We start from the raw sequence: 16150 nt of genomic DNA, 5'->3' as shown, positions 1-16150 counted from the left end.
GGCAGATAATTTTATATTTACCAAGTTTGCAATCCTCTGGGGCCTTGCCTCTCTTTCTCAAGACAGAGAGCAGTAGGCTGGCGTCAGGGAAGTAGATCTCCAAGGCCTTGTCATTTACACTTTACACAAAAGAAGAAAAGGTCCTCATATTTATTAAGTGACACGCCCTCCCCTGTCAGCAGAGGGGAAAAAAAACCAAAAACAAACAACAACAAAAACCCAATGCCTGCTCTGTCTCATCCTAATGAGTAGCCTGGTGTCTCCTGAATTGGCGCATATTTGTACAGAAGGACTGAACTTTTGGGCCAAAACATTTAGCAAATGGTTCTTAAGAGGAGAAATAAATGATGGTCCACCTATTTATAGAGCGCTCTAAGAAGGATATTATAATAATGTCCGGAACTGATTCAATTTTGAGAATTAAGGAAGGGAGGAGGGAGTCTTTAGGGTGTGTCTGGATCTCAAACCTACCCCAGTTGGCTCAGAGGCATGCTCACAGTATTAAACCATTTTTTTTTTTAAATTCAAGAGTAAATGATTTGCTATAAATGTTGGAACAGAACAGGTAAGGGGCAGAGATAATAAAACTGGTGTGTATGGTACGTTAAAGACATTACCGCCACTCTTGCGTTAGCAGGGTTTCTTTGAGGCAGGAGCAAAGAAACGACATGTTTGTTCCACTGGGGCTTTGGACCCATTCTGACCCCAAATGGCCTCATTACATCTCTGAGTTGATTCCAGACTTGATAAATTCTAAGCCTTGGCCAGACATTTCCCTTCTGTGGCAGAAATTGGAAATATAACTTCACTGTGAAGTATGGGAAGTAATCTTTCATCAAATATGGACCGGGAGAATTGCCTTTTTTGATTTGGGAAGAGAGAGAGAGGGTACACACTCCCTAAGGCACAAATGAACACAGAAGACCTGACCACACAGGCTACCCACCTTCTCAGGTATGAGACCGCACCTTTGAAAAGGCCAAAACAGCAATTTAGGCACCAGAGAAACAAACTAGAAGCTAGATGTATACACATTCGCTGTATGACCTTGTGGAGAACAGAGACTGTCCCTTCAACGGGACAACAAGCTTGAAGAATGATCGAGTCCTGACCAAGATTTTCATATTATGGTGTTAATTTTGGTAAGAAAGAAAAAAAACTTCATGTATGTGTGTGTGTGTGGGGGGGGGCTAGGAGTGAAACAGCAGAAACCTTTGACCTAGGGGAGACCAGCAAGCATCAGAAAAGGCACAAACTGAGGATCAAAAGAGTGGACTGAGGTACCATGTTGTGGCTGATTTAGTCCCTGGTAGAACTTAACTGAGTGGGGACATGAAGGTTGGGAATCTCAGGTACTCTGTGAGAGTACCTGAGGGAGACTGCTAAGACACCGTCAATGATATACAGTCTATTATCTTCTCGAACAAAACATTAGCATTTGTCAGAAAGGGTCTTTTTCCTGAGAAAGACCAGAATGAGAGGGCTTGCTGGAACCTGTTGGGACCCTCTAGTCTCTCCTGGAACAGTGAGAGAACTTTGTCTTGTTGGGCATGTTATTTATGATACCCCACCTCCATCCCCCATCCCCGGCACCGTCTTAGAGTGCCTGTGAGCCAGAGTGAACAGAAGGTAAAAGGTTGTGTCATTCAGAGACCCAGCAAGAGGATGGCTTGGCGCCTATCAAGGTGAGCCAGTGTGAAAGAAGTAGGTAAAGATGGCGGGTCCTCTGAAGTGGGGTTATAAGGACTTGGGACAGGCAGAGGCAGGTTGGAAAGACAGAGAGATTAGTTATCCTATGTATCTGTGGAACCCAGGACCTAGTCCGTACCAGTAAGTGCTGTACCACCAAGTTATGCCCAGGCACAGGTTATCATTATATATTGCTTAGGCATTATAATAGCAACAATAGCCATCATATTAAGTTCCTATTGAGTCCCAGATTTTGAATTCAACACAGGTCGGCTAGGCAGAACTTCCTGCCTCAGCGTCTAGGTGGCCATCTTCAAAGACTGAGACATAATCTCCTGAGGAGATATCCTAATTGATTGCACCTGCCCAAGTAAAGAAAGTTCTAGGCTTCTATGAGATTGTCTGAGAGATCAGGGCGAGCCTTCTCTCCTCAGGGGCAACAGGGAATCCACAGGGCCATCCAACAAAGGGTCAACGGCTCACATCAGAGGCAACCTCACAGCCTGAGGGTAAGATACCTTCCTTCTCTGACATATGGCCATAACAGGCATGCCAGGATGCTCCATTATGGGTTGATCTTGTTTATGAGGCCCAGTCTGCTATAAACAGTAAGAGAGACTGAAGAATGGCTTCTCCATGAAAATTTTCCCTCCATGACTTAACATTAGTTGGGGGGGGGGTGTGTGTGGAGGGAGGCATAGGTTCATTCCTGTGGTCGTCTCTCTAATGGAGCTCTTCTCAGCTCAGCTTTGCAATGTTTCTTTGCTACTTCTGAGGATCTCTCTGTCTAGACTGATGTCATGTCCATGCCTGTCAAATGAAGACCACGCTGAAGAAACCTAGAACGGGCTTCAAGTGGTTGACTCGATGCCCTAAAGATTATAATACAAGCTCGTGACAGAAGATGAACCAACTATGAAGAGCTCCCAACCCTCCACAGTGCCAGAAAACAGAAAAGATGGCAGTAATGGTTCTTCTTGATGACTAGCTCTGACTGGAGTGGCATGGATCCATTTCAAGGGCAGTGGACACCATTTCATGAGACTATAAGCATCACTGGATTCTTAACGTCATATGTACCTCACAAGTGATGGGAGGCAGAGTCCATTTGGCTATCACACTAACTCTCAATGAGAGCTATCACACTAAGTCTCAGTCACACTAGAAGCCACCACCTGCGCCAGGGCTTCTGAAACCTTCATCCGTTTCTCCAGCACTCGTGACTTTGGACAAACTTAGTAACAACGTGTACCAAAACACAACGTTCCAAGAGATTTTTTCAGTGGCCAAGCTAAAGATATATTTTAACAGTAAACAATTCCATTCTTTTTGTCATCTGAGCCTTTTCCCTCAGCCCCAACCTTCTCCCCCATCCCAACACTCCCCAGCTTTCTCTCTTGGAAACATGCTTTCTGAATTTTCAATAGATCCTTTGTGAAGGCATGTGTTTGTTCCTCTCAAAATTGAAAAGATGTTTGTACAGTGGCGAGCTTGAGAATACAGATCCTTAATCTTAATGATAAAACCCGGAGGAGAGAGAAATCATAAGCCTCTTGTTTATTAAAAAGAAAAAAAAAAGAGGAAAGGGACTAAGGCACATAATCTACTCTCAGATTTAAATTCATGCTTGAAGAGAGCTCTCAGGAAAGTTTGGGTGGAGCCATAGAGTATCTCAAGCTTTACTATTTTAAGTCCAGACGGCCGGGAGCTAGAGGCGTAAAAGAGACAACAAATGGACAGAAGGAGACAAAAGACTTGGGTATAGAGAAAGTGCTGTTTGGCGAGCTTTTCCTAGAGGAGGAGGGCAGAGAAAGAACTCGCCATGGCTTCCTGCACAGCAGACAGACGAGCTTGAAGAGTGTGTGCCTCAGGCTGTTTCTACACGCAACAGTGTAAACTTCCAACGCCTATTCATTACAGCTCAAACCCAGAGGCAAATTTAAGAATTTTTAAATAGAGATTTTTCAGATACTGTTGCTTATGCTTACCAATAATAATGATATTAATAATAACTTTTTTTTTAACTATGAGATCTGGCTAGAGTCTTGTTTGAGTTTCTTGAAATATCCAGGCATTGGGAAGTTCCCAGAACATTTTAGGCCTTCTTAGGAATCTAAAGATGCTCTTGGGATGAAATTACCTGACTGGCCTGTGTGGAGAAATTCTTTACGGATGATAAAAGGTCACTCCAGAAAGGGAGGTGGACACTGACCAGTTTCTGGTCTGTCCAGGGAGCAAGCCTGGGGGGTTGGGGGGGGGGATATAGGCAGGCCAAGAGCAGCTATTGCTAACACAGCAGCGAGTTGAGTTTGGCTCTTCCGGCTACTGTGTGTCAGTAAGAGCCAGCTGGATCTCTAGTATTGAAGAGACAAGGAGAGCTTGCTTGGTGGCAGTGTTGTAAAAGGAGGAAAAGAAGGAGTCTGCCCACATGGATTCCCATGTGGCAAGATGGTGGCCAGGAGGCAGATACAAGTCCTCTGACTGGCAACTCCACTCTGGGTGAGGAACGGAATAATCTACCTGTTGGATCAAATCTCTGGTCAGTGCAAGGACAAAGCATCATTACCTGCCTCTGAGTCACAGGCTTAGGAAACCAGGTCTTGAAAATCATAATCTCACTCTCCACTCCTTCACAGGCATGTTCTAAAAGGGACTGCCTTTTCTATAATATTTAAATTCATTTTATCATCATGGCCACTGTGCAGAGTTGGGAGTGATGGGACATTTCGAGGGAGGTGATGTCACACGGTCCTTCTCCTAAAAACAGTTTAGTTCTCCGTTTGAAGATAGACTCAAGTCCTAACCCTACCTCTTAAAGATCAAGTTCAAGTTCTAGATTCCCTCAGGAAGATGCTTCACCGTGGGTGGAAACCTCTGAGTCTCTGCTGCATCTTTGTCTTTCTATCTGTTACACATCTGATTTCTAAAGCCTTAACTAAGTGTCTTCCCTGGCCTGTGAGTCAGACCTCTTGCTGCGTTAGATAAACCTGGAGTTTCTGCAACTTTAATGAACCATCAGAGGCTGCTATCCAGTGAGGGATCAGAAGCTGGGCCTGGGTTTCAGGAAACCCGTGCTTCCTTCCTCAGCAATCTCTGCTCCTGATGCACGAATCTGTCAAAGCCACCGGAGTCTGTGACCACAGTGAGAAACAACACATACCCAAACGACCAGAGGAAAGGGCCACTCCTCTAATCACCCAATGTGTTCCCTTCTGCCACTTTGGTAAAATATACTAAAAATGAGTTATTAAGGAAAAGAGAAGTTCCAAAGACGTGCGCAATGCAAGCCCTGATTTTTTTTCTTTTTCTTTCTTTTTTTTTTATTACGCTCAGTGAAAATAAAATTACTCTGCTCCGATCCAAAGTGAGTTCACAAAGCTTGCCTGTAGCTAGCTGTCCTGGTTCACCAAGCTTTTTTTTATGGGGTGATAACAAATAGTTCACGGGGGTGGGGGGTGGGGTCACACACTAGGGCAGCTTAGGAGGGACTTATGGAATATATATACATATATTTTTCCCCCGCCTGGGGTCCTGTCTGTGACTTTCTCAACTGTGTGTTTATTAGCTTGAAGGATGTCAAGGATTCCTAGACTCGTATCCTAGACATGAATGGAATGGGAACTCACCTTGACTTCCTTTCCCTTGGCTTTTTGCCCAGTTATGAGTAGCTGAGGTATTTTAGAACCTGAAAGATTTGGGGGTCCGATTTTGAGCACAGTACTTTTCTTACTCAGAGCACAAAGCCTTCCCCTTCTTGCCCACCACCTTCTGCAGAGCACTGCAGGTCCAGTGGGCTGTCTTTCAGTTTCTGGCCCCTGCCTCTGGGTTGGGTGTGGCTCACCCTAAGCCACTCTGCAGTAAGCAGTTTGAGCCACTTGGAGTAACTTTCCTTGACCAAGGAACTCTTCCGGAAAAAGCAGAAGGTTAGAATTTGCAATGGGACATTATGCATGCAAGAAGATTAAGTGTAAATGCTCATTTCCCTCACAAACAAATACATTTGCTTCGGATTTTGATTTCCTAAATACTCAGAAAAGCACACCACAAAGTGCCTTAGCCTCGACGCTCCTCTTGAAAATCCCTAATAACAACTTCATGTGTTCCACACAAACAGAGCATGTAATTTATTCAAGAAAATTAAAACCAGTAATCTAGTATTTTGTGTAAAGATCCCCCTTCTTGTGCTTCAAAAACATTTAAAAAAAAAACCCAAAATTTGCATATGAAAACAAAGCCTTTAAAATGAATTACTAGTCCAGCAAAAAAAAAAAAATAAAAATAAAATAAAAATCAAGCTATAAAAAAAAAAAGTCCACAGAAGTAGCCATTTTGTTTTTGTTCCTTACCCGATTAAAAAAAAAAAAAAAAGCAATTTAAGGCATCTTCTTCAGGGTTGGACAAGAAAGAAAATGTGGTCCTCAGAAGAGCCCTTTGCCCGGGAGAACACAGACATTTCCTGGCGTCCTCATCAACAGTAACTTAATCTATAAATCTCAGCAAGAAATGTTGAAAGCAGCCCTATTTCATAAGCTTTGCTGAATTTGAGACATCTACATAGCAACAGCCTCGCACTGGGAAAACACGAAGCCTTTTTATATTGGTAATCATCTGTAACATGAACAATTAAATACAGTACTAATGGCCTATGGCCAAGAGCCTGGCACTAATATTAAACACTGACAGAGATGAATCGGTTTAGAAGCAAAACCAGGCTGACAAAGACATTTTTATGAAGTGCTTGGACCTATTTTATTTAAACCAATCAGAGACAGGTTTGGACTCGAGTAGGGCCCTCAGTGACAGCGAGGCATTCACAACCACTGTACGGCCTCTGCTCTGCCTTAAATAAAAACACCCATTGATTCATTTCCACGGCTCCGACTTTTATTATTGCAGTCATTAATAAACCCAAAGTGCCCGACTAATAATATACAAGTAACATTTAATGAGGAACTGGCGATGGTTTTTTTCCCCCCTTTCTTGTAGTAAAAACAAAAACATTTACTGGAACCATGAACCGCACTGCATAAAAAATACATCAGCAGTTGATAATGGGATGTAGATCCCTAACAAAAGCGGGAGGGAGGGAAGTGGAAAAACAGTACTCCCTATATGACTACGGAAAGACTATTCTTTCTACGGGGAAGTAGCTTGGGGAGATGCCTCAGCAAGTATCAGGACCTGAGTTCGAAACCCAGCACCCATGTAAAACCTAAAATAGTAGCAGCACGCTACTCATCTTAATACTGTGGGTCAGAGACAGTCAGATCGTTGGAGTGGGCTGGATAGCCAGCTGAGCCAGATGGATGCAAAGAGCCTACCTCAAAGAATAATGTAGGGGCCAGTGAGATAGCTCAGCAGGTAAGACCACAGGTTGCTATCAACCCTGGTGATCTGAGTTCAACCCCAGAAATTGTCCTCTGAGCTCCATACACATGTGTTGTATTTGCACAAGAGTGTATGCATGCAGACATACATGCACTCATGTATGTGCATGTAACACGCATGCACGCACACACAAATAAGAAACGAGAAGACGTTGCAGCTTCAGGAGGAAGGGTTTCAGTAGTTCTGACTCATCTCTGGATTTTCTTTAGAAAAATCACCACAAAGTTCTGAGCTCCCCCCAACCCCCTTCCCAAGCTTCTTGAAAACGGTGCCTGTTCACCAGAGCAGCCAGCCATTTTCTGTATGGAATGAATGAACTTGATGGTATGGCTTTGGCAAGAGGCCAGTCTCTTCTTTGGTTAAAGTTCCTGAACTGATCAGAGTGTCCTCTGATCTCTGGGAGAACCGGTGAAAGAGCAGGCATTCAAAGAACTGTGGCCCCACCTCTTATCCACACTATGGCCTTTGGGATTATTGGTGATTCCTTAACTGAGATTGTCCAACATGACATTGTCGTAGTTTGCTTCCTATTGCAGTGGTTAAAAAGTCCTGATTAAAAGCAACCAGAGGAGAAAAAGGGTCTATTTGTCTTGCAAATTTTGATCATAGTCTAACATCCAGGGAAGCCAAGGTAGGGAACTCAAGGAAGGAACTCGGATGCAGGAACTGAAGAAGAGGAGTGGAGGAGTGCAGCTTACTGTACAGTTTGCTCCTTACGTCTTTCTTTCTTTTTTTTTTTTTTTAAATACAGCCTGGGGCTTCTTCCTCAGAGGTGGGCAAGCCCTTATGGCCTGGGTCCTCCACCTCAGTCATTAATAAAGAAAATGCCCTACAGATCTGCCCACGGACAGTCTACTGAGGGTAATTCTTCAAAAAGAGATCCGTTTTCCCCCAGATACCTAACCCGTGTTAAGTTGCCAAAAAAAAAAAAAAAAAAATCAGCCAATACAATCACGATTCATTTAAAAGAGAGTGATATGAGTGTATGCATAGTCTACATCAAAAAAATAAAAAAAAACATGACCTTCCAATTTTGGTAGCTAATGATTATTAATTACTAATTGTTCATAGCATTCTGATCAGAAGGCTGAAGCAGTCTAGATAGCAAAACTTGGCTACTGAAGAAAGGCTAAGGGCTTGTTATCAGTGCAGAACTACCCCGGGCTTCAGACTCTGCACATACCTGCTGGTGTGACCAGACGCAGTGTCACTGGACAAGAGCAGAGCTCCAGTTTCGTTCAGCTGTCCCAGAAGCCCATGAGCACACAGAGTCAATCGTGACCAGCCCTCCAGAACACCTCCCTGAAGTCAAACAGTAGTGCTGCTGTACTGTTTGAATGGTTCTCTCAAACCCCCAACTCTTCCGGGGGCACTCCTGCAACTTGGGGGTGGAACCCGAAGGACCACTTTCTCATCTCAAGCCAGCAAATCTGCATAGATCAACTTAAGTGTTCCTCAGTGCTTCATGCCAGCACTTGAAGCCATCCCCTTCTGCTCAAGACATCCCCTATTGCTCAAGACGTGACCTAAAGGGACATTCTCCCTGCTGACAATTTAACATGGCTTTCAGTCTGCTATTCAAACGCTGACCAAAGAAGTTCCAGAACTGGAAGAGTGTATTATACCTCTAGGGGGGAAAAATGTAATCCAATGGGAGACCAAAATTTTACAGAATGTCTAGTCTGATCCAACAAATTCAGAAAATGAAAAGAAAAACTTAAAGCCTTTCATAATGGGTTGTGGTTGCCAGGGCTTTCCAAATGGACAGTTTTACATCACTTGGGAATCTACGACTCCTTAGAAAAGGAACATCATTCAGTGAGGTACATGAAAAGTATCTGGACATTCCAGTCAGGACGGTGTCACTGACAAGACCTCTTGAGGAAAACACACCCAGGGGCTGAAGACACAGCGCAGCATTTAAGAACGCCAGTTGTTCTTCCAGAAGTTGTTCAGTTCCCAGCACTCACGTGGTAACTTTTAACTATCCATAAGTCCTGTTCTAGGAGATCCAGCTCCATCTTCTGGTCTGTATAGGCTCCTCCACGCATATAAGAGGCTAAATATCCATGCACCTCATTAAAGAAAAATGAAACAACACACACACACATACACACACACACACACCCTCTATTCAATCCTTCTCTCTAACCCAGTCCTTACCTGCTCTTGATCATGTGATGCTTTGTAGAATGTACTTAATGACTGTGCCCATGTGGTCAAGGAAGTGGGCTAGCTGCAGCTATGTGACTCCTTTTGCCAGTTTTATTTGTCACTGGGTCCCCTTAAGATTAATGGTTCGGGTGCTGAGAACTTTTGAAGAGGAGAGAGTATGTTTGTATGTCTCTCGTGCCAGGATTTGATTAGAGGCTCCTAAGCCAAAGATAAGTACGTTGTGGTAGCCTCCAGCACTGTGGGCAGAGTCCTCACCCGGGACACACTGTATTGGGGATCAGCTGCCCAGTACAGTGGGTAAGAAGAATGCATGAGCTTTGATGTTAAGTACTGAGAGAAATCACAGTTACATATATATAAAACAGTGCTGCCAAGAGCGGTAATTTGAACATCTATTCCTGGTGTTTAAGAATCTTTCCGGATTACAATAGGGCCAGGGCAATACTCTTGGGAATCCTCCATGGGAATTTTTCATGAGGTACTAAACCCAACTCAATTTACTTCAATTATTCTAAAAGAAACACTCTAACTTTTGTTAACTGGCCACGTAGTTAAAAAAAAAAAAACGAGATCCCGATGAACATGCCCTTGAATTTCAAGGGAACATAAGGAACACCTACTGTGTCAAGAAGAGTTATAAACGATGCTGGATGTGACCCACAGTGGGTGTCGTGAATGGAGGTCAAAGCTGGATCATCAATGGACTATGAGAAAAGTAATTGGTGAATTGAATATTAGCGTTTTAACTTCTTTTTTTTTATCAGCGTGCTAACTAACCAGCATGCTCCACTAACTAGGTGTATCTTGATTTCAGTGTGTGCATAAACACTGTTAAAACATGTGCATGCATGCACACACACACACACACATGCAAAAGCATGCACACATACACACACAATTTTTCTCTGTCTCGCTCTCTCTCTCTCTGTCTCTTTCTCTGTCTCTGTCTCTGTGTCTCTGTCTCTCTCTCTGTCTCTCTCTCTGTGTGTCTCTCTCTCTCTCTCTCTCTCTCTCTCTCTCTCCTCTTTCTATTTGAACTCTCCAGCCCTGGATTTGAAGGATTTGAAGCCACCATACTTTACGAGTCAGATACACTTTTTCTCACACTTACGTTCTTTGGTCAGGGTACTTTATCACAGCAACGAGAACAGAAACTAAGTGCAGTAGAGGATGAATTCTGAACCAGCCTCTGGATGATTTCACACCAATGATGTACGTGTGCACATGTATTCTTGACACACACACACAGGCATGTACACACACCATTACCAACCCCCTCTCCACATCCCTAGGGCAATACCGGCTGTAAAGAAGCTGGTATAACCTAAACATTATGTATGGACTCAAAGCACACACCACTCATGAATTTGTTGCCATTTCTCAGCATCGTAGGCACACAGTATAAGCACACAGTCAGTCAGTGTAGGCACACAGTCAGTGTAGGCACATGATCCTTAACGCAATGTTGGGGGAGGTGCCCAGGAAGTGGGCAGATGGGACAGGTGGGACGAGACATGACTCCTGTCCACAGAGCCTCCACCAGAGGCTCTGATATATTCTTTCTTGGTTATATCATCAGTACTTTCCTGAAGCAGGTGGAGCTTATTAGAAAATCAAGCCATGCAGAATTTAGCTGGTGATTTCCTTGATTGAAAGAAAGCATATCTATAGGAGAAGAAATCCTCACAAGGTATGGAAAAGAATAACACACAGACGTAGTCCGAGGCAGTGCTGTTGGGTGGAGGAATGCCTGGTTTCCAGGGCTCGGTCACACATTAATCTCATGACAACATTTCCCATCTTTGTTTTCCAGAAGCCCAAAGAGCTCATAGTAAATGAGACTCCTGAGAACATCCCTCGGAATCCACACTTGTTGGGGGAAGGGCATTGCCTGACAGGTGGCCACAAGACAAAACCTAAGTAAAGGCACAACTAATTTTAGTCTGGGTAACCAGAGAGCATGCTACGTGAAGGAGAATACTGTGTGTGTGTGTGTCTGGGCGCCAGGGGTGTGTGTGGGGGTGGAAGTTGGAGGATGGGTGGGAATGGCGGGGGGGAAGAGGGTGAGGGAATGAGTGGGGGTATTTTGTCTTCCCAATGATCCTTTAGATTTTCCCTAACTTGTCTTTATCCAGCATCGTCTTTCGATTAAACATAGTTTTTTTTTTGTTGTTGTTGTTGTTTTGGTTTTTCGAGACAGAGTTTCTGTGTGTGGCCCTGGCTGTCCTGGAACTCACTCTGTAGACCAGGCTGGCCTCAAACTCAGAAATCTGCCTGCTTCTGCCTCCCAAATGCTGGGATTAAAGGTGTGTGCCACCACTGGCAGGCATAAACAGTTTTAATTAAGCAAGGATTTTTGCAGGAGATAGCTTCTTACCTTTCGTAGTGTCTGCGAGTACAGGTGGCCGCACTGGTGCTCCCAGGATTACCACCTAACTCATCATAAATATGTTTCCACTGACGGCGGGCTGTTATCTGAAAAGACGGCAACGAGAGATTCAATCTAGCATCGTGATCGAGCTGCAGCGCCAGGGTCATTCATTCTATGCAACATTCAGAAGAGAACAGACTGCTCTGGACGCCCGGAAACAGAGGCTCCATCCAGGGAGTTTAAGGGAGGAGGTAATGGCTTTAACACAAGACCTAACACAAGATCTCTCACTTCACAATAAAACATGGCTTCTGACTTCTGATGCTGTCTACTCTTGGCTAACTTCATCTAAGGTACCACCTCCTCAGCTGTTCATACAGATATTTGTCCCCCCCTCCAACCCGAGGCCCCAAACACACATCCCACTCCTTCTATGTTATGTGATAAAGTACAAAATGAAGTCTCATTTCCACTGAACTGTATGTTTGTTCTCTGGCTTAAAAAGCCTCACAGTCAACACTGGCTACCTGACGCAGGAGGAGATGAGTGGCCAGCCACACTACTTAAAGGAAATATTTTTTTTCCCTCAAACGTGTTTATGCATCTTCTGATCCTTTGAGCCATACAGTGTGTTTCCTGCTTTAAAACAAAGCAAGACACTAATAAACTGATTATATATAGATTAAGGAAAGTGATAAATGGTAGAAGAATTTACAGCCATCCTGACATTTCTATCATCTCTTAAACAAAGCCTGAGTTAGCGGTGTGTCTATCAAATCTGTTTGTTTCTACTCACATACAGCAGTGAAATGGGATAGGAATCGAATCCCATGGAAACACACATATCCCCAAGGTGAAATGCTCACCGTGTACATCATTGAGTTGGATGTGTAACATCCAAACAACAAGCAATATCCTGCTCTGTACAGCCAACGAGGTCTCTTTATATTTATTCATAAATTTTACTGTTGCATATAGATCAGGATTTTGCAAAATGACAGATGCTAAGATCTGGTCCATGGATTATTTGAGGCATCGGGTGTGTGTGTGTGTGTGTGTGTGTGTGTGTGTGTGAAATCACATAGCTCACCTACCACACCTGAGCGTGTCAGAGGAAAGGACAAGTTCTGACCTTTGTATACACATTTCTAAACAGTTTAGGGAGGATGCTATCTATGCTGTTACAGGATGTGTAGGGGACAGGGTGTTGTCAAGGTGCCAGGGGTGTTCAAGACAATTAGGGTAGCTGGCTTCATTAAGATACCACAACACTCACTGTCAGCGGAGTTCAGAGGGCGCATATGCCCCATAGAGGAAAACTTCAGTTTACAACCTAGGCTGGGTTATCAATTCTGATCTAAGGAAGAGGAGATGGTGGCAAGAGGTCAACTTTGTCATTTTTAGTAAAAGAAATCCTCTTTGTCCTTAAGCCCTGCTGAAGGCCCAAGGAAGATCTCCATGCAATATGGAGTCTCATACTGTTCAGTTTGTCATGAAGTCATCTTTTATACAGGGCCGCCTGTTGCACACACCAGGGACAACAACATACAATCCTAATGTACATTAAGACTCAAACTCATGACACTACAAATACAGCAATTATCTTGAGTGTACGTGTAGTCTTCATCCAGTTTGTTCATGATACTAACTTGGGTCCATCTATTAACAGGGCCGTCAATCAAAAAAAATGCGCAATTTCTTTCTTCAAAAAATGATACCAAAGCCCCTTTAGACATCTCTCAGCAAGGTCTTCATTTAGACAAGGGGAGAGCACAAGGTGCATAGTAGGACTACAGCAACAGCCTGTTGCTGTATCCCTGTAATCACTTCAGTTCCCATTCTCGTCATCTGCACGAACAGCACGACCCATGTTGTACTACACAGCTCGTACTTCTGTCTGACTCCTGATCGCTCAGGAGACAGACACGTGTTGGGATCTCAATCACAGGTGAAGGGAACAAGACTCAGGACGGACCCATCACTTGTCTAAGGACACAGAGCACAGTAGGAGTAAACCCATATCCACACAGTTGCCTTCCGGTACCCAGAGCTGAGGGTCTTTGTGATGTTATCAAAACTACCTCTCAATCGGATTGATCTGAAAATACAGGCTATGCTGGGCATGAAGGCCTGAGTCCTCAGCCTTTGGATTTGGGCTGGCAAGTAGAGTGAAAACTGCTTTCTCATTTGTCACTCTCTCACTCTTAAGCTAAAGGATTCTTCTGTGACAACCCTTTGTCTCTCTCACTGGAACAGAGGGGATCTGCTGATCACTACAGAGTCCCTTTTCTTGGGTTGTATCTTCCTGCCACCCCTTCTAGGAACTCATGTAAGATGTTGGAGATTTGGAACAAGGCCATCTACCTACACTTCATCTCTCATTTTAGGACAGAGTTGGGTACTGAGAGTGATGGAGGTGGGAAAGAGGAGGAGGTCAGAGGTCAGATGAGATTGAGACAGATAAGGCTTTCAAGGTTCCTAGCTTAATGGACGTCATGACTCCAGACAACCACAAAGACTGAGCAGACCACACTGAGGCGCAAGAACCAATCTGGATACATGTGACAAGCTCACTCTGAAGACCAGGGAGAATCACTTCTTATCAATCAAAGGGTCTCCAAAACCCATACCACACCCATTAGATCCAGCACACACGTGCATTCTCGGCTTTCAAGCACAGGGCTTTTTCCAAATGACCTTTAGAATTCAGATGAGGTGCACTGAAATGAGTTGTCTACACTGCCATTCCTATGAGAAAACAGGACTAAGGAGTAGAAAGGAGCGTATTCCCTCCGTAGTTTCATTGATGAAACTATACAGTTGCTTCAAAAGTATTTCAGGCAGGTGGTGGTATACAGAGATATAGTTCAGTTGGTAGGACACTTGCTTATAAACATGAAGGCCCAAGTTCCATCTCTAGAACTTTCATGGAAAAAGCCACAGGTAGTGGCTTATGCTTGGAACTCCAACACTGGGGACTTAGAGATGGGTAGCATTCTGGGGGCTCACTGGCCAGTCAGTCTAACCTACTTGGGTGGATACACAGGCCAATGAGAGGCTATGTCTCCAAAACAACATAACAACGAGATCCCTCAGAACACTCAAGGACAAACAGCCAGTCATCTGGTCATGAATGTGGCCATTGCTCTCACCCGGGAGCTCACAGCAGCTCTAGTTCCGGCACAAGACCAGCAGAAGCAGGCAAGATTGGCCAGTGTTCTGTAGACAACTCACTGGACTCAGTGAGTTACAAGACAAAATCCACTACCAGCAGAACAAAGCAAACCAAACCAAAATAAAACACCAAACAGAAGACATGATACAGGGAGAGAGGCATGTTGGGAGGCACTTGTGGGAAGTAGAGAATTGGGGGTGCCTTGCAGGAAGTGGAAGTTAAAGTTGGGGGTGGATACATCGTGACACATCATTTACATGTATGGGTCTGTGGGAGAGTTAATAAATGATATTCTCTTTGAAAATAAGGTACAGGCCACCTGAGGATACACATGCACGTATACGCAACTTCAGGACAGCCACTTTAAAGCCTGGAGCCTTTAATTTCTCTACCTTTTAGGTTACAAGGATGAAATCATGCTGGTATCTGAGGGGTCTAGTGAAGAAGGTGGAACCAGGGGCTTTTGTGGATTTGAGTTTTTCCAGTAGCTTAAGAATGGGAAGTCAACACAAAGTCAAAGGATGCATGTGTTTGAGAGTAGTGTGGCTCAGTCTGTCTGGGAAACAGAGCTTTGTCTGGACACCTTGAGGGCGGGCTGAATTCAAGGAAGATGACTTTTTTATTCCTGGTAGTACTCCAGGAACTGAAGGCGTTCAAAACTACATGACATCATCTTTGGCCTGGACCACTCCGAAGTAAGCCAAACGCTTTGTATGTCCAGAATGCTAGGGATAGAGTTGGAGGATGTCTTCAAAATTGATGTCAGAGCCAGAGTCTGATGTCAGAGCATAATCCGGCGGGAAGCCAAGTGACTTTACCCAGATGAATGCATCATGGTGCTGCCTCATTGGTGAGACTAGAAGGGGCTGGGGAGCACTATGCTCCTGGTACCTACCACCTTCTGTGTTTTGATAAGTTTCTCTTGCGCTACTGCATGGGGCTTTCCATCAGGTGGTCAGAGAAGTAAAATTATCTTAATAAACTATAGCTGATGTGCCTCTCATGCTCCAGGGACTCCCCTGGCAGTTACTGCTTCCCCAGATGCACAGGAAGGACCCTAGCTCAGGAGCAAAGCATTATCCTCTTCTGGATTGGAAAGAAAAGACTGGGTAGAGAAATGTCTAGCTGGAAGTCTACAAAGAATGAGCCAGTACTAGCAGCCAATCAAAAACACTCAAGAGACAGTGTTTTGGGGACTCAGATCTGTTAGATACATTTATGATTTCTAAACCTCAAGGCAGAGAGACACTAGCTGTATTTCCAGTAAAGGCAGGAGAGGCTGAGAGAATTGTACAGTGGTCAGTCAACATTATAGACTTAAAATGAAACTTCTGCTTCTCTCTGTCTCTCTG

General features: G+C 44.2%; 1 protein-coding gene across 3 annotated transcripts in view; it reads right to left on the bottom strand.

Annotated features, from left to right (window-relative positions):
* Arid5b (AT-rich interaction domain 5B) overlaps window positions 1-16150 on the bottom strand; it is a 180119-nt gene that overhangs the window by 14302 nt on the left and 149667 nt on the right. For all 3 annotated transcript variants that reach the window (XM_028780245.1, XM_028780246.1, XM_028780247.1), the window contains one exon: window positions 11630-11727. In XM_028780245.1, coding sequence (XP_028636078.1) covers window positions 11630-11727 — 98 coding nt within the window. The remainder of the gene's footprint in view (window positions 1-11629; window positions 11728-16150) is intronic.

This window comes from Grammomys surdaster, unplaced genomic scaffold (assembly GCF_004785775.1).
Source record: "Grammomys surdaster isolate TR1022 unplaced genomic scaffold, NIH_TR_1.0 367, whole genome shotgun sequence".
NCBI lineage: Eukaryota > Metazoa > Chordata > Mammalia > Rodentia > Muridae > Grammomys > Grammomys surdaster.
Note: the sequence above shows the minus strand (reverse complement) of the source record. Positions and strands in the feature narration are given on the sequence as shown.